Source organism: Meleagris gallopavo, chromosome 16 (assembly GCF_905368555.1).
Source record: "Meleagris gallopavo chromosome 16, MGAL_WU_HG_1.1, whole genome shotgun sequence".
Lineage (NCBI taxonomy): Eukaryota > Metazoa > Chordata > Aves > Galliformes > Phasianidae > Meleagris > Meleagris gallopavo.
This window is the reverse complement of record NC_139419.1, coordinates 4,116,221-4,134,466: the sequence shown is the minus strand read 5'-3', so window position 1 is coordinate 4,134,466 and position 18,246 is coordinate 4,116,221. Positions and strand designations below refer to the sequence as shown.

At 51.0% G+C, this 18,246-nt stretch overlaps 1 protein-coding gene across 14 annotated transcripts in view; it reads left to right on the top strand.

Annotated features, from left to right (window-relative positions):
* Window positions 1-18,246, top strand: part of FBXL18 (F-box and leucine rich repeat protein 18) — a 31,779-nt gene that overhangs the window by 5,286 nt on the left and 8,247 nt on the right. For 10 of the 14 annotated variants that reach the window (XR_014886792.1, XR_014886791.1, XR_014886790.1 and 7 more), the window contains exons 4-6: window positions 1,159-1,377; window positions 12,755-14,392; window positions 17,539-17,737. Coding sequence is in view for 1 of the 14 variants with exons in the window: in XM_085237500.1 (XP_085093626.1) it covers window positions 1,159-1,377; window positions 12,755-12,911 (376 nt within the window). In the remaining 13 variants the exon portion in view is untranslated. The other 4 variants (XR_014886794.1, XR_014886793.1, XR_014886789.1 and 1 more) reach the window with 4 other exon arrangements.

Below are 18,246 nucleotides of genomic sequence, written 5' to 3'. Positions count from 1 at the left end.
GGTTGCAGGGCTTCCCTGCTTTGCCCTTAACTGGCAGTTGGCCAATTGCACTGCTGAAAAATGGGAGAAGCTTCCTATTTCCTTAATATTCATTTTGAGCTATTGCCTGAAGAGATGGTAGGATCTTTTCAAGCGGTCTTGGACTGAGACTTGAAAACAGAATCTATCAACTAATGAGATTAAGTTGCTGAGATACCCCTCCCATACTCCAGAGACCTACTCAGAGATTATCCGGAGGTCAGCTTGGGGCTGACAGCTTGTTCTCACCTCCTGGATTAACCTTCTGGAGCTCTTGGCCTTGCTGACCCAATGACTGGGAGTCCCACGTGCTCTAAGGTCCTGTAGTAAATCTGTGCAAAGCAGGCGTGCTTCTCCTGCTGGCATCAGCCCAGGCAGCTCTTGTGTCCTGCAAACTGGTTTCTGCAAGGGAGTCATCCAGATGGGCTGCTAGTTAAAACACAGAGCCCTTGCTGGTCAAGCATGGCTTCGCTGTGCCTTTTTATCACTTTGCTCAGGATTGGGAGGTGAGGCTATGGAGTGCTGGGGTAGAAAATCCCATCCCTTTTCTCCTGGCCAAGTGTTTAAAGTGGAAGTTGGCTCAATGTATTTGTTGCTGGGGGAGAGAAGAGCTTTGATTCTTTTCCATCCTATGGGCAGGGCTGGTGGTGGCTGCTGTTGGCTCAGAGGCACAAGGTCACCACGTGTGTGCTGTGAATTTTTCACGCCTGCCTTCTCTCTAAAGCTGACCAGTTTGACCCATGCTTGGTGCAGTGGAGCAGCGAGTCCCTAAATCCACACTGGCTGCTCAGTTATGTCAAGTAGCAAAAGCTGGGCAGAATTCATCTGGCTCCAAAGCCCCTCTAACCCAACATGTTTGGTGGAAATCTTGCTAAACCAGGGCCTCTCCATGGAGTTCTGCAGCGCAGGGCCTTTCCGTGTGCTCGTGTCCCTGTCCTTCAGATTGTGTCATTTGGGAGCAAGAGGCCTGAGTCAAACTTGTAATGCCCAAGCAGAAAGAAATATATCGTGTGGGTGGGTGGGATGGTGGGAGGCTGGTTGCTCTGTTGGCCAAACCCCATGAATGTGCTTTCTTCTCCCTCGTCTGGAAGCGACCCAAGCCTGAGCTGCCCACTAATTTGCTTTTGTTGATCTCTGCAGGCTGGAGCAGCCGTACTTCAGTGCAGGCTCCCAGTTCTTCCAGGCCCTGAGTCACTGCTCCTCTCTCCAGCGGCTTTGCATCGTCTCCCGGAGTGGGACTCTGCAGTCTGATGCAGTGATGTCATTCATGGCCAACTGCCTTGAGGTCATCATGTGCCACATGTTTATGGGAGAATCTCTTACTGTCTGCAGAAATCTCCAGCAGTCTATTGTCCGGAGGTGAGTGCGGGAGGGGATTGATGTGGGATTTCTGGAGCTGTTGAGGATTTATCTCCTTTTCCTTTCTTGCCAAGGCTTATATAGCTTGGAGCGCTTGTTCCAAGAAGCTAAAAGGTACTGTGTGACTGCTTGGCATGTGAAACGGCCTCTTAGTTTAATAAGAGCTGATCCGTGGAATATTTGAAGGTATGATATGCATTTCTGATTCCGTTCCCACTCGTGTTCTCTGCAGTTCTGAGCTGAAGCCCTGGAAGCTCCGTCGTAAATCAAACGTCACTTTTTGTGTAAACAAAACATCTGCCGACATTTTAAGTACTGAGAGGTCTGACCTTGAAGCTTTCCTCCTTTCCCACAAGTGACTAAGATAATTCTTGGTCCTCTAATCACTTGTAAATGTCACTTACTGATAATCCCCTGGCAGCGCAATTCAAAGCCTTTCAAGGGTTTGTTGTGAAGGGTTTTTCTTTGGGGGGGAGAGCTGGGGGAGGCTGCTACAAACTGCCTTTGCAGTCTGACAGTTCTTAAATGCATTTTGCTGGGCCCCTTGCAGCGATCTGAGGCTCACGTGGTGGGAAACGTTGGTGCCTGAGCCGTGAACTGCATCTGAAAAGAGAGCTTTTAATTACGCCTGGCATTTTGAAGTTGTCTCATAGTGGCAGTCGTCTTACAAAATATTTCCCATGCAGCAGACTTTGCATGATGTTTGTTCTCCATAAAGCATTTTCTCCGCCTTCGGTCTGTTTTCTTTGTCACCTACCGTTGCTTTGCCCTGTTAAGCTCTAACAAATTTTGAATCACACAGTGTTATTACTGCGTCCTAAAGGGTGCTCCTCCCCCCAGCCTTTCTCCAGCTTCAAAATGACTTATTACACTTGGCTCGTTTCTGAGGATCAAATCCAAAGAGCCTATGACTATATTAGCCACCTATCAAACCGCACACAGGATTGCTTGTTACAGCCTCTGGAAGGCTCTGCATTCTTTTGGGATGGCTTTGTATCTGTCCAGTCAGTCCTTGGTTGATTCTGGGAGTGCTCTGAGGACCCTATTAGGAGGAAGTTTTTCACGCAGGGTGGTGAGGCACTGGAACAGGTTGCCCAAGGAGGCTGTGGATGCCCCATCCCTGCAGGCATTCGAGACCAGGCTGGATGTGGCTCTGGGCAGCCTGGGCTGCTGGTTGGTGACCTGCACATAGCAGGGGGTTGGAACTGGGTGATCATTGTGGTCCTTTTCAACCCAGGCCATTCTATGATCCTTAAAAAGATCCAAGGATCCAGATTTTGTTTTTTTTTGTTGTTTTGTTCTGCCTTCCTCCCTGAGATACCAATGCAGCATTGGCCAAAATTCCATTGTCTGCTCATTGAGCTGCATCATGCTGTTCTGCAGTGTTTCCCTTCTCTCTTTCTTTATGTGTACGGATTCTTACTACGTTCTCTACCTCCTGGGAGCTCTCCAGAGAGCAGCAGATGCCCCATGAAAATGTCGAAAACCATTTATATTTTTAGCAACAATTGTTGCTACCATACTACTTTTCTTCTTTTGTGTTTTATTAATAGAGACACTTGTATGAAAACAATTTTTGAAGGCTTTTTTTTTTTTTTTTTTTTCTGAGCAGAGCATCTGCTCCCAGTGCAAGTTCTGCACCTGAAGTCGTGATCCTCAGTGGTGTTGTAATTGGTGGCTCTGGAAATGATTTTGATGTCACATAAGAATATGAGTTCAGGAGCAGGATAAGCAGTGGGAGCAGATATGCTCCTAAGCAACAAAGATCCCATTCTCATGGAACCGTCTTAAGTAATAACATGGAAAGGACAAAATAAAGAGAAGGATGTGTAAGCACAGCCTGGACTCTTCCATGAGCCATCAGTGAGCCTTGAGCCGTGTTCCTTTCCCAGCAATATTGTCCTTGTGCAAATTTGCCTTCAGATGGGGATCAGGAATTGGCTTTCTCTTGTCTGTGCTTTGTCTGCTGCTCCAAGGGCAGTTCAGTCCTTGTGTGGTTTAGTTTGGAGCTCCGATCCTCCAAAGGCTGTGCTTCACACAGCAGGGCTTCCTGTCAATGTGCTTCTCGTGTGCCTTAAATCCAAACTTGAATTTGGAAGTGGGAGTCTGACAGTAGGTACCCTGTGCCAGAATGAAAGAAGGTGACTTGTCCTTTTTTTGTTCTTTGGAGTGTGTGCAGGAAAGGCATGAGGAAGGGGTGGAAGGAGAAGGTGAGAGCTGGAAGGCTGTGAGCCTGTCTTTGTTTGCTCCCCTTCCTTGGAGCTGTGTTTCTTGGATCCTGCAATGGATTAGAGCTGTTGTAGAGCTGTGGAGAGGATCTTGGTTAGGCTGCAGCCCAGTGATCCCAATTTGTCAATGGGGTTGGTAGGGCTGAAGTGCCTCCTGTTCTCCCAACACGTCTGTGAAGAGAAGGAGTTAAGCAAGGAGCTTGCCTAGGGCTGAGCACACCAGCAGTCTGCAGGGGTAGATCTGGGAGGGCATCAGAACGCAATGCCATGCTGTGCTGTTTCAGATGTGGGTCCACAGAAAGGTTCAGTTCGTGGAAGAGGACCAGTGTGGGCACAACAGCCTGGTTCAGGCTGGAAGACAGTGCCTGTACAGGCTGAAGTGAAGGGAGCTCAGGTGTTAACATCCTGCTTTGTACTCCTGGTACATGCATGCGTGGTACAAAGCCTGCAAGGATCCTCAAACCCTTCCCTTTGCCTCTAAAAAGGGCAGCACTCTGTATTGCTGCTGTAATGGCCTGTAAAGAAAGTTGTTGTCACATCTTTCAGTCTTGTGACAGCTCCAACCCAGACCCTGTGATCTTCAGCTTCATTGCAGGCAGCTTTCTGGTGGAAGTTTGCTGCTATTTCAGAGAGGATTAGCGTATGTATTTCTCTGTAAAAAACCTCTGATTCAGTTCTGCCTCTTTTTCAATGGAACACGGTAAGCAGAAGAGAATTAATCTGGAGACCTCATCAGCAAACGAGGCCTGCAAGGGCAAGGTCTCCTCTGAGCTTTGGAGAAGTCTGTTTCCCTCGGGGCAGATAAATGATGGCAGTGTTTTTCTTTATTCTTCTTTCCTCTGTGCAGGGGAGGGGTGATCTCCTTTGTGGTTCAGGGACATCCTGTGTGCACATGAGAAGGGCCCCGTGCTTACGGGGAGATGCGGCTTGAGTGATCCCCATCCACTTCCCTGATCTTCCCAGCCTTCACATGTGACACTGCTCTGGGCTCACAGTTTCTCTGTAAAATGACATTTTCTTTTCCTATCACATGGTGCTCAGCTGCTGCCACGTTTCACGTAGCAGCAGAGCCAAGAAACAGTGCTTTCCATTTAGGGCTTGCACCCTAACTGAGCCACGATGCTGAGCTCTGAGAGTTTGCTGTCTCCTGCTAAAACCACTGCAGTGGCAATTCTGAAAACACTGGAAACCTCAATCCCAGGACCTGCAGTTCTGATGCAATTCTACATCTGTTGCTGTGCAGAGAGGCCTTTGTGAAGCAGAGGGATTCGCGTCCTCCTCTTGGGCAGGGATTCTTTCTCTCTCACCTCCAAGAGCCAAAGTGCCCTGAGTCCATCCGAGAGGACGGGGCTCTCTTCAAGCGACTCTTCCCAGGGTTTTCCCTCTGTTATTTTAGGAAATAGTCAGTAGATGGAGCTGTGACCCATGGAAGGCATCCCGCTGCTCGTCGGCGAGCTGCATGCTAACCAATCGTATTTACATGTGTCTTTACCCCCAAAATCTCGGGGGAAGAGGAATCTGGGTAAGTTAGGTACTGCTGTGCTCCGCGGTGTGGGTGGTGGGCACACAGGTGGAGAGAGAAGGTGCTCTCCTGGTCAGGCACACTAGCAGCAATCGCTTGGAAGAGGGGGGGAGATAGGAAATGCTTTGGCAAACGTCCTCTTGGCCTCAAGGACAGATTTCGTTTTCCAGTGTGTTCCTTTTAGATTTTTTTTTTTTTCTCCTGGTTTTAGCTTAAGGGTTTAGATAGCTTCTATCGTCACAGTGATTTCAAGGACTCTGCAGTAGCAGACAATGGTGCCTGTGAAAAGTCCTTGAAAAAACACCTTGAAAAAGATCAAGAAAGCAACAGGAAAGAAAAAATATCACAAAAACAACCTGAAAGCAAAACAAAAAGGCTCTGAGTGGCGTCCTTAGGGATTCTTCATGGGTAGGGGGGAAGTGTCAAGGTATAGAGGTGAGCTGTGATTGATAGAAACGCAATCCTAGGTAAGCATGGCACGGAGCGTGGTCAGGATTGGTGCAGCTGGGGCTGCTGGGGGGGTAGGGGTGGCTCTGCTCAGCTGCTTGTGTCCCAAAAGCAGGGAGGAAGCTCCTGGGGGCTGCAGCTGTTGGGGATGGAGGGGCGGAGGGTCTTGGTGCAGCATCTCTGAGTGCTGCAGAAGGTGAGTGGCAGTCCTTGCTCTGTGTTGGTGCCTCACTTTCCCTGTCTGCCTGCCTGTAGCATGCAGCTCTGCCACCTGACTGTAAGGTTGTGCTGCAGGGCTCTGATGGCCAAATGCTGCTGGAAGGACAGGGAGTTCTAATGGCTCGGGACAATCTGCCTGTTCTGAGAGTCCAAGCCATGGAGAAAAAGGAGCGCTAACTTAGCCTTCATGTTTGTGCTGCGTGCGTGCTGCAACTGGTTTGCCATCACTCCCACAACAAGGCTCCTGCCACTTCCCAGGGATAACTGTTTCAATCTGAATCGTATCTTGCTATTCAAGCATTTGTTGCATTTACTAAATCTCCCCCTGCTTATTACTTCAAATATGAGCTCTTGTTCAGATCTTCTCTTTTTTTTAGCCTGCTGGCTCTGGTGTCCCCCTGTGGCTGTGAGAACCACAATGCTCAATGAAGGGGTGCAGCCCTCGTGGCATTCAGCTGCAGGAATGGGGCTTCCAAGAGGGGGCTTGGGGGTGAACCTGAGGATGATTTGGACAGAGCAAAGTGCTCCCATCCCTTTTCTGGCACAGGACTGAACTATTACAGATGGATTTTTGCTCACCTCAAATGTAAGCATCCCCGCTCCCTCGCTGCCATTCCCCTGAAAGTCCCCGTGTTTCTTTCTGGCCAACTGATTCATTCCTGCTGTGTGCTCGGCCTCGGAAGAGTGGTATGGGATGGGGTGGGAGGGGGCTGTTGGGGCAGAAAGCAAGTGCCCCATCATCTGTGGATTCTGCAGAGCCCTCCAGCACCGTGCCGCAGTTATCAGCACCGCACAAAGCTGGTGTTACCACCTGGGGCTTACTGGATATTTTCAAGCTGTTTTTGCTTCCCTCCATCACCTTCTCATCCATCTGACCTTGAAAAAGTCCCTTTCAGTGCAGAGCTGTTTTCCTGGCTCTCTCAGCCGGCGCAGTAGCTGCCAATCCCACTCCGCTAGCCTAAGCATGTTGTGGGCTCTGTCCCTGCATCTGATTGCAGAAGACTTAATGCATCGCTCGGCTGGTGTAGTGAATCATTAGCATCCTGCTCCAGCTTTCATTGTCTGTTTCATTTCCTGCTCTTAGAAACCCCTGAATCATTCTGTCACGGGCTGAATAACAAACTGCATCCTTGTCAGCTCGCGTTACCCAAGAATTCGTCGGCGGGCTTGGCGAAGGCTGACTGCTCGGGGTGTGGCCCTGACACCTCTGCTGCTGCCAGGGATGTTCTTTCAGGGTGGGTTCAAATAGTTTGCAAGCCAGCAGAGCCTGTGGGACCATCCCCAATTCGGTGTATTTATGTACCTTCTTCTGGGGGCACTGACATACCCCCTTCTTAAGTGCATTCCTGTGGCTAACCCAAATGACTGGTTCCTGCTCCTAGCTGGTGTGCTTCGAAAGGAATTCAGCCCTGAAACCCTCCTTAAAGGGAAGATGGGTTTGTGCACGAAGTAGGTTTCAAGCAGTGTCCTCCTCCCTCTCTTGGCTGAGAAATAATATTGGAATAGTACAGCCACGCTTTCTCTTCACGAGGGTGTAAAAGGCTGAACGGAAGCATTAACTGCAGCTTTAAAGCATTTCCATGGTAAAATAAATCTAATTGAGCCGTTATTGCAGTTGCTTTTTAATTTGTGGAAGAGATTAGGAAATAACTTTCAGCTTGCTCTGGCAGAGCACTCCCTGAGGACGTGTCCTGGGCACTCTGGCAGCACTCCTTGGGTTCTCCTTCCCTCCCTCTTTAATTGTCCGGTCACATCTGAGGGATGTGGAGTTCAGCTGGCAAAATAACGCAGGAACCTCAGTCTGGAAGCTGCAGCTCTTGGTAGAGGTGGTGGAACGTCATTCATCTCTTACAGAGGGAACCCCCAGTGCAGATGGATGGAATTCCACCCTTTGGGTGCACCTGGTGTGTCCTGCTGTTTGGGCTTGACGTGATGTGGTGGCAGAGGATGCTGCAGTGAAGACAGTGGGTGATAGAAGTGCTGTACGTGACCTCCTTCCAGAGTGCCATCCGTGTCCTTTGCCAGGTTGGAGGCTGAAGTGATGGGGCTTAAAGTGAGGGGAGATGCTTTATGAAGGAATTTCATTGCGTGGAGGTGAAAGCAATTTGTAGAATGCTACTATCATTAAGGTTGGGAAGAGCTCTGAGGTCACCATGTCCAACCCCAACCCACTCCCACCGTGACATCAAACCACGTCCCAGTCTCTGCGGTTCTGGGACACCCCCAGGGATGTTGACCCCCCCACTCCCTGGGCAGCAGTGCCAGCGTCTGAACACTCTTTCAGAGTTTTTCCTAATATCCAACCTGAACCTCTCCTGGTGCAGCCTGAGGCCATTACACAACTGCTCTCCTAGGGAACTTTGGAAGTCTGTTTCAGAGGTAGGATGATGAAGCCTGCTCAACACCAGCCGTGCCAGCGTATTGGAAGCAATACTGGCATTAGGGTCTGGGTCTGCTTCAGAGTCTCAGCGTGTTGGCTTTGGATCCCTTGAGAGCCTTCTGGGGGCTGCGTGGTGTCAAGGGTCCTCCTGGAAGGTGCCTGTGTGGCTGGAAGCAGCTCTGGAGCAGCTCCATTTCACGCTCTTGGCAGAACCTGTCAACAAGCAGAGCTCCTGCAGTTCCCTGAGGTCTGTGCACAACCAGTGGAACAAACCCGAGGTGTACGCCCGGCCTTCCTGAAAAGATGAGGAAAGTGTGTGTCTGTACGTTGGATGGTGTCACTTGTCAGCTGCCCCAGCGTGTCCTGGCACTTCCTCTGTTCCACCGAGCTGTGCTCCGGGCATGGGAGTTCCCAGGCTGGCTCAGGTACGTTGGCTGAAGCTTACAAGGCAGATGCCACATCTGAACTCTCAGACGTGAGCAAGTCTTCCAGTAAAAACAAGCTGATGCTGTGCCTGGCAGAGGATTAACGGGGTTTTTGTGCGTGTGGGTGAGAGCTGTGTGCAGTGTGAGATGCAAGGCGGGCTGCTGCTCTCTGCAAGCAGCTCACCAGGCTGAGCGCAAGGTCTGAATGAAGCGGGGCAGGGTGTGTGGCTGCAGCACAGGCTGAGTCGCTGCTGAGAGTCACACCTCCAGGAGTCCAAATCTGCTCTGTCCTGCCACGTCTCGTTCCCCCACCTCAAGCGTCTCCTGGCTTTCTTTCATTCCTTTCCTAGAGCCTCCTTTCCCATAAGCTTATCTGTGTTTGTGGAGTTTAAAACCTGGCCTTGATCTGCTCCTGATATGCTGTATTTCCTTGTTTTATCTGGCGTGTGCTTCTTGCCTTGCCAGTGCTCAATGATACCACCCCTGTGCCCTCCACTGCCTGCCAGCATCTGGAGGGTGGGATGTGCTGCAACATCCCCACTTGGCACAGCACCTCTCTCAGGCGTCTCTGCAAATCTCTGGAGGAAACACCTTGTTCAGTACCAAACACTGCCTCGTCCTGTCTGCGTAAGGTGAGTCTGAGCCACCCCAGCACAGCAGAGCTGTTGTATGGCTGTGCGGAGCAGGCACTGCAGGGCTTGTGCCCGAGGCTCACCTGCAGTTTTGGGCTGCCCTGTGGCTGCGTGGGCAGCTGGGGTTCTGCAGACTGGTTGGCCCCCTGGCGTGTCAGAAAGCACATGCTGGGAGTGTTTGCCAGGAGATAACTGCATTCCAGGCAGTGACTTTTATCTTGCTAAAATCAAGGAGATCTGATTAAAGTGCAGACCTTGCTTTAAGAATTTTCCCCTTTCTTTCTGACTTTGTCCCTGACCTACATATTGGATCCCGCCACGCTGGTTGGAAGCAATTGAGACCATAGCGTTAAGCTATTTACCAAGCTGTTGGCTTGAAAATAACCTTACTGTCCACACCTGCTCTAGGATAATTTTGGAGTCAAACGACAAAGCACCATTAACCCTTCCAGCCACGTGCAGCCCGTTCAAGGTCTAAGCATAGAGCAAGGTTATACCCCTGCTGACGCAGGGAGGAATTGGTGATAACACTTTGCTATTCATTTTTCAGCTCCACGGTTATTCCCAGCCAGCTGCTGCAGCCAGCCCTGCTGAACATCCCCATCCAAACGGGGACAGTTCAGGGAGCTGCTTGTGAGAGCTCCTGCTGGGTGGTTGCTGGGCTGGTGTTGAGTCTGCTGGACCAGAGGCTATTCTGGAAAATGCGTGCATGTGTATTTTCTTTGTTAGCCCAGTGGTTGTTTCTGATTAAAGGATCTGTTTTGAAGGGGCTGCTAGTCAGTTGCCTAGAAAACTTGCTTTCATTTAATTAATCGTGATGAGTTTAGTCTGGAGGTTTTGTAGGAGAGAGCAAGCGAGCATATCCTTGGCTCCTTTCCCTTGGAAAAAAGCAGGGTTTCATGTCTGGAACTGCAGCTCCTTTGTCTCCCCAGGTCGACATCCCTCTCTGTCCTTGGAGTTTTCGTTTTACAAGCCGTGTGCTTGTGGAGGTAGATCCAGTTTGAAGTCCATCCAGGTGCGGAATGAGGAAAGAACCATCAAGAAGATTACAGGAGCTATTCTGCAACTGATTAACTCAATCTCTTCCCCTTCTTGTTATCTCCTCCCCGTGCCTAGGGCCTTTCGAACTGCTGCTTTAAGAGCTTCTCACTTAATCTAGCCCACCTGGACAGGTGTATGAAGAAAGGAATTGCCTTCCGGGGACGAACTAAAGGAGCATAGGTTGCAAAGGGAGCCTGCTTTTGGGAACTGCTAATCCCTGTTTAACATTATGACAGCTGCTCGTTAAAATCAGGGTGTTTTTTAACAGGCAGTTAAGGGAGAGGCTTTGCACGCACATTTAGCTGAGGATAATAGTGAGCCATGTGCGTTTGATTTTTTTTCTTAAATCACACAAATTGTACATGGAAAGAATTCTTCAGCGTCAACTTGCTGGAGTATGGAATTTACAAGGTTTGCAGTAACTTACAGTTTCCTGTTGGGGGGCGGGGGGGAGAGAAAATTACAAAGCTTTCTTTTTTCTTTTTCTTTTTGTAAGATCAAGTTCAAACCTCTTCTATAAACCCAGCCTCTCTGGAAGGTGTTCTGGCTGTGTTGGGCTTTCTCAGTTGTCTTGGTGGCAGATTGTCATGTAAACTTGTCTGGGCTCTTGTTTTTATAGCTGCATGGCAAGGCTGCTTATAAACTACATTTTTGTATCTGGTGAGATGGCAGCCTGTATGCAAAGAGAGAAGCAGAGGTTTGGGGAGCTGACAGCCAGGAGGGCTGCATTCCTACGAAGACGACTGCTTCTTCCTGCAGCAAACTTGGTCTATGAACGCAATTTTCTCTGCAGGGCTGTGGTGGTGGATGAGAAGCACGGAGAGCTGAGGAGGGGCTATCAAAGAGTGGCTTGCTCCCGAGCCTCCAGCTGCACCCAGGGAGCTCTGTCCTTCCCTGCAGCCCTTAGGCGTGAAGCATGAAGGGCACTCTGTGATGCAGAAAGATAGAACATTGCCCCGGGTAGTTTTGTTGCTGGAAATCCTCGCTCCTGCAACTACTTAGATTCAGACAAATTAATTTAACCCGCCAGGACCAAGCAACTGAACTCGGTATGGGAGTTTGTGCTACTAACTGTACTGCAAATCACTTGTGGATAGGAGCATCCTTTCTCTCCCCCAGGAAATACCATCTCTTGTTGCTTTTTCTTCAGCTGTAATGCTAGCACTGGTTACCTGGGATTTTGCATTTTCCAGCAGCAAATCTCCTTCCGTTCCTCTCTGCTGGAGAGGAATCTAGCTGTATCAGTGCTAAGGATGAGCTGGGAATTTTCCAGGCACATCTGCATGTGAGAAGCCTGTTTAGCAGTGATCCCTTCTCCAGCCCCAGCACAACTTGGTTCAGCCTCGGGGGACTGATGCTGCCAGTTCCACTCTGCCTGCTTAGAGTGACGACGAGCTGGCCCCTGTCACACAGCTCAGAGGGAGCATCTCAGTGGCACGGTGCTAATAGGCAAAGTGTTTTAATCTCAAGGGTGTCACCTTAAGCTACAGCATAACTTCGTTTACCCCCTGGCTTTAAAAAGCTGAACTCATCTCATTTGGCTACACTGAGCAAATTCTCTTCCCCGGTGCTCTCCTGCTAGGCTGCTGTCATGCAGAATACTTGCTGATGGGGACTTGGGCTCTTTTCATACAGTATAAATGGCTTTAATGCTTGCAGCTCTCAAGGTCTGGGACTTTAAGTGTGTGCTGGAAAGCAGAGCCAGCTGAGCAGTGCTGGCAAGCGGAGCTGGGAGGACAGGAGGAGACTGCAGATTTCTCTAAGAGGGCATGAAAACAGCAAGGCTGTGAATTCAGAGGCTGGAGCCCAGAATTACAGAGAGGGATGCTTGCATGCGTGAGGACAAACTCACGTGGTGCCAAGGCAGGTTCTCTGTGACTTGTATGAAAAAGGAGGCTGCAGTGCGAGTGTGAGTGCACTTAAATGCTTATCTGCAGATCTTTGCTTTCTAAACCTGCCTGTGCTCTAATTGCACAGGATAGGTTCTGCATGCACAACAACTGAGCCTGTAGTGATGATCCCGGGCTCAGCCCTCAGGGATTGCCCAGCACTGCTCTGCCCTGATTTTTTTAATGGTGCTGCAGCTCGCTGCTGGTTTGCAGGTGGTTTAAACTGTTACCTCTGAGCACATTGCTTGGCTTGGGCAGCGCTGCTGCCGTCTCTGCTCCTCTCAGGATATCTTTATGCTGTGATTTCTTTTTAATGTTTGTTTTTTTTTTTTCCCCTCCTTTCCTGCAGCAGGCTGGAATTGGGCTCGTGTGTCAGCTCAGCAGATGTGCTGAAGTGGGGTGTGCTGAAAAGCCTGGCTGTGCTCCGTGCGGGGGCACGAGGAGGAGGGGGAGTGGAAGCCCTGACTTGCAGCTGCCCCCTCTGAACAGCCCCTCCTGCCTGCACTGCCACAAAATCTATATCCATCCGATCCCCGTGCTGTTTGTATGGAGAATTAGTGCTTCTCCTCTGCTAATAACCTGTGTCTGATTTAGTTTCCAGGCGGACCGCCCGGCATTAAACGTCGTCATTTTCCCTCTGCTTCACGAGGACTTGACAGAGGTCATCAGAGATGTCCCCATGAGGCACTTGGATGAGATCACCTTGTTTAAAAGCAGAGTGGCTGAGGAGCCCCCCAACCTGTGGTGGTGACAGGACGGAGGGGACAGGCAGTGTGAATGTGTAGGGTTGCTTCTCTTTGCCCTGGATTCCAAACCTGCAGCTCCCGGCCGCCTCCCCAGGTGCTCACAAGCACTTTCAATAGGTGCAATTGCAAAATAAAAAGCTGTCCATCTGCAGCGGGGAAACATCTCCTTGGATGATGCTTGCATCTGAGCAGCCTGTCTCAAAGGCTTGTGGAACACGATGAGTATTTCCTTGCAGTTAATAATGAATTGCTTTGTTACTTTACTGAAGTTGAAGGTAAGAGAACCTGACTTAATGACTCTTTTTCCCCCGTGTCGCCTGGTGTATTTCCCAAGGGCCCCCGTGTACTTTGGCAGTGTGCTTTGTGATATTGGTGGAAATCATTCTTTGCTTTGGTCTATTTTTGGCAAAGTAGAAAGCCTCGGACAGCTAAGAGCACAGCAGTGTGTCGCTCCGTTGAGATGCATCCCATCTTTTCTGTGTTACAGGTACGCATTGGTAGCCGCACACATGCAGTCACAGATACTTAATGATCTTTAGATTGAGGAGTACCACAAGGACTACTTTTTTTTTTATTTTTTAAATAACAAATCATGGTTATTAGCACCTTGGCCGTGTGTGTCCTTGCTGATGCTGTTCTCTCGGCTGACGTGGTGGGAGATGTTCTCAGCTGTTTTGGAAGTCCTTGTCCTGGGGTAGGTGGAGCCTACTGAGTTAAGGCTCGGATCTGAGTTAAGTGCAGTCTGTCTTGCCGTTTCGATGGGGATGTAGTGTCCTGGCTCTGTCTTTAGGTCCCGTGCCCTGAGTTGATGCTAATCTTAGAGGTGTAGTGAAGCATCTTCACAGCATGACTTCGGTCAGCTTCTCTGCCCCAGAGAACCTCCTCAGGCGTCGGTAGTGGTCTGGATCACTTTGATATTGCCTTATTTACTGAGCACTTTGAAAGCATCAGACAGCTGTACCAAAAGCTGTGTCGTGAATTCCTGGAGCACCGTTGCTGAGTGGCAGTTGGGTTTCCCTTTTGCTGGAGCATTTTGTGGCAGAACAGTGGCTCTGTCTTCTGCAGAACAGCCGTCAGCTGGAGCTGGTTAACTCTGCACCTGCTATCTCCTATGTGTGCTCTCGTGTTGAGCAGTGCTTTAATGGGATGTGGCTCTGAGCAGCCCGGTCTGGTGGTTGGCGACCCTGCCCACGGCAGGGGGTTTGAAACTAAATGATCTTTGAGGTCTTTTTCAACCGGGGCCATTCTACAACTCTATTCTATCAGCCTACACTCAGGTAGGTGATGGTGTTAGTGAGCGGCTCAGTGTCTGTGCATTGCTCAAACCAACCCTCGCACGTGTTTGCTGTCTGCCTGAGCTTCTCTCCCTTCCCTGCTCAGGTCTGAGTCCAGCAGCAGCCGTGCTGAGGCCTCTGGAAACAACCACATCCTCCCCGTCCTCAGAGTGGAGCCGGGAGCCCTTCTGGAGCGCTGCAGACTGCCGCAGGTCAGGCATGGCGCTGGCACCCCGCTGCTGGCATCCTGCTGCTGTTTGCTCTCCCCGTGAGGTTGTTCTTTCTACCTCGTGTCACACTGCTTGCCTGTTTGAATCCCTCTCTCCCTCTCCAACAACTTTTTTCTCTCCTCCTCCCACGCTCTAGCAAAGCCCATGAGCTTGTTGGCAGGAAAGCGAGCCTCTGCTCCGTCCAGTTCAGTCCATTCCAGCTCTGCCTGGTGTGTGTCCAGGTTTCTTTCCTAGAGTAATTGATGGGGCCAGGCAGCGAGTTGCTGGAAGCAGTGCCAGTGCCGTGCTGCTCTCCTTCTGCCTCTCAGGCAGGGTGAAGGGAAGGCTGAGGGTATGGAGCCCGGTCCAACGCTTAAGGAAGCCTGTCCTGTCCCATGGAGGAATCCCAACAGCAGGAGGAAGGCCGTTCTCATCCCAGTCAAGGATTTCTCCTCCACCAACACGCAGCAGCACCAGCAGGAGTTTGGCAGAGCTGGCAGAGTTAACCCTTTGGTCCTGGAGGTCAGAGCAGCCCCACAAAGCAGGTGGTGCCTTTCTCTTGGCAAAGTGGAAGCCACCTGCCTTGTCTTGCTGGGTCGGGGCAGGCAGTCAGGCATGGTTTGTAACACCATTATTCTGTTGCCCAGAGTATGATGCTCAGACATCTGTATTCATGCAAGCAGGTCAGAAGTCCTGATGCAAATGCTAGCAGTTATGATCGGGGCTGGGAAAGGTTGCCCACAGGTAGTAAAGACAGCACTACAAAATGGTGATAACGAGGGAAAAATGCCTTCTGCCCACCCCGTCCCCCAGCCGTGGTCTGGTGCTCCCTATCTCTGCCACAAATCCTCTTACGGTGAGTGAGAATTTCCGCTGCTTCTGCACTGCAGGCAGGATTCACCAGATGTTAATAATGTGCTTATTTTCTCTAAGTGCTATTTTGGCATCGGTGTTAATTACAATTTATATTCTGCAACATTTACACTGGGAAAAGAACCCACCCTAATAGTCCCCAATTGGCAGAGCTGGGCTATTAAGCATCGCGCCATATGTTCTGAGCAGAGCAATGCATGGGACTCGGAGCCCACTCAGTGCTGAGACTCCAGCCTGCAGCGTTGGAGCAGGAGAGAATGGAGGCATTGGCGTTCTGTTGCTAGCTTTTATTTAATACAAAATCCCTCCCCCTTCCTCTGGTCTCTGTCCCCATCTCTCCAGAAATATCCCCCCGTTCCCTATAGGCACCCAGTGAGGTGATCTCAGCCTGCTGATGCTGCTGGCCCTGGGCTGAAATGAATGGATTCCATTACAGAAGGAGCACTCCTTGCAGGCACTGCCTCTCTGGGCTGCCCATCCCTGCTGGTGTGTTTTGTGCTGCTCTCTAAATCTGACCCACCATCTCCGGGGCTGTGGGAGAAACCTGTGCACCAACCACTGATGTGTCTGTGCATCTCTGGGAGAAGGAGATTCTGGGGGGCAAGAATCAGTAGTGGGGAAGGCAACAGTTGTCTGTGTTCCGTTTGTGCTGCCTTCGGGCAGCGTGCAGGGCTGTGAAATCCCCCTTCCTGGGAGGAGAGCGCAGGTCTGGGCTGCTGATGCAAGCTGCTGGCTAGCAGAGCAGAGGCCCTGCTTGCATTAATCCCCAGGGCTGTCTCTGCAGCAGAGTCTGTCCCCTCACCTCTTTGGTGGCTCTCTGGGACTCGGGGCAGGGAGCCCCAACCCCTCGCTGGGCGCTGCAGGGCGAAGCACCATCCACGTGGCTCTGTGGCTCCGCAGGGATGCGCAGGCAGCTGGGTGTGCTGGCAGGAGATCCATTTCCATAGAAACCAGTTGGGATGTTGTACAGGGAATAGCGATGAGCAGTGAAGGGACGTTGCCTTGGACGCAGCCCCCAGACTCACGGATACCCCACGTGCCCGTTACTTCCTAGGGGACTTCCCCCCCTCCCTCCCACCTCCACTCCTCAGCTTTCATCACATTTTCAAAATGGCCAACCTGGTTAGAAATAACCATCATCATAAAAAAGGATGGATGGGGTCTGACTACAAACACTGTTGCTGTTAGCAGCAGGATGTCAGCCATAAAACACGAAGCAAGGGAGGCATTGACCTTTCTGCTGTTTGAAATGAATGGAGACATCAATATCCATTGTTTCGTGGCATTGACCTCTGATGCGCTCCGTTCTCCCTCCCCTTTACTTATTTATTATTTTTAGCATTCCCCCCTGCTCTGCAGGAGAAGGGTCACTTGGTTCCATCTACTGCCTCCAATCTCACTCAGCGGCAGGGAGCCCATCACCACGCAGAGGGTCCCCGTGCTGTGCCGGTGCTGTGGCTGTGTGCTGAGCCCCACTCCTACAATGCATTCCCCCCTTCCCCGTGCAAAGTCAAAGCTCCGAGCTCTGAAGGAAGGCAGATCAATACACGTTTAATTACGATGGGGTTTTTATTTCGGTTTTTAAGCAGTGAAGTGTAACGTTTTATGTGAGCGCCATCGGAGCCTGGTTGCCCGGTTCCTTGTTTTATTTATTGCTTTAAAGGAGCCCCTTCTTTTGTGAACTTCATCTCTGCGCAGCGAACGTGAAATCAGGCATTGCTAATGAGCTGCGTGACAATTAAGTAATGTAGCACAAAACCATTAGGACGCTGGATTTGGTTTTGAAGTTCGTCCTTTGAAGCGGAGCTGCAGCTCCCTGCCCAAGGCTGCTGGGGAAAATGTTGCTCTTTCAAAACTTTCTTTGAAAATAAAATGTCAGCGTAAGAGTCCCTGTTTGTGTCCCCTCACTGCTCATAGCGAGGGGCGAAATGGGTGCTCGTTGCGCAGGCTGCTGGCGTTCGTGGGAAGGGGGGTTGGGAGAGCAGGAAACGGGTGCTTGGTGTGCAGAGCTGGCACCGGAGCTGCTCGTTGGAGAACAGAGATGCCCGGGGAGGGAAGGAGCTGACCCACAGCTGGGGGGGGCGGGGGCAGGGGAGGGTTTGGCTGCGGCACTGCCAGGCTCCTGGGCTCAGACCTCTCCGTCCGTGTGCTCATCTGATGCTTGTGTTTGCACCCGGCCCCCTGTTCTCATAGTGAGTCCAATTCTGAATGTGCAACTTTCCTGTACGCAGTGGCATGTAAAACTTCAAATAAAGAGTGAATCTGTTCTGAACCAGGTCTCTCGCTGTCTCCTGCCTCGTATTTCCCTTGAGAAGTGCAGCCCGAAGCCATCCGTTCCCCCCGTGGGACACTGTGGGGTTGTGTTCCACCTGCAAAATGTGAGCTCACACTGAAGGAGATGCTTTGCCTTTGTGGACATCCAAACAGACAGTGATTGAGCCTCATTGCTGCAGGATGAAGCTCTCTGATGTGCAGGTGGGTGAGTGGTGCAGGCGGAGCAGCGAGGGCTGCGCTCACCAGCCCTGCAGGTGTTCCAGATCCATGGAGATGTCCATGGGGGACGTGGTTTGGTGTGGTGGTGGGGATGGGTTGGAGTTGGTGAACCTGGCTGCCCTGCAGCTGCTGTGGGCTCACCCAGCTCTGCCTGGAGGCTCGACCTCGTGGTGCCCGTGGGCTCCGTTGCTCTGTGTGCTCTGGCAGGGGCCATCCCTGGTGCTCATGTTTAAGTTATGGATTTTATTGCTCCAATAACCGTTATCTAACCATGGTTTTGAGGAGGGAGGAAAGAGATAAGGAGGGAGGAGGCTGAGGAAGGAATGTGCTTTCGGGCTCTGCTAGGCCTCCAGCTTATCACAGGGGCTCCCTGCATTGTTTGGGCATTAATAATCCCCGAGGAGGGCTGGGGAGCAGCACTTGGTGCCATGAGGATGGAGCAGCTCATCCTGGAGCCGTGCTGTGCCCCTGCAGCACATCTGCTGGCACAG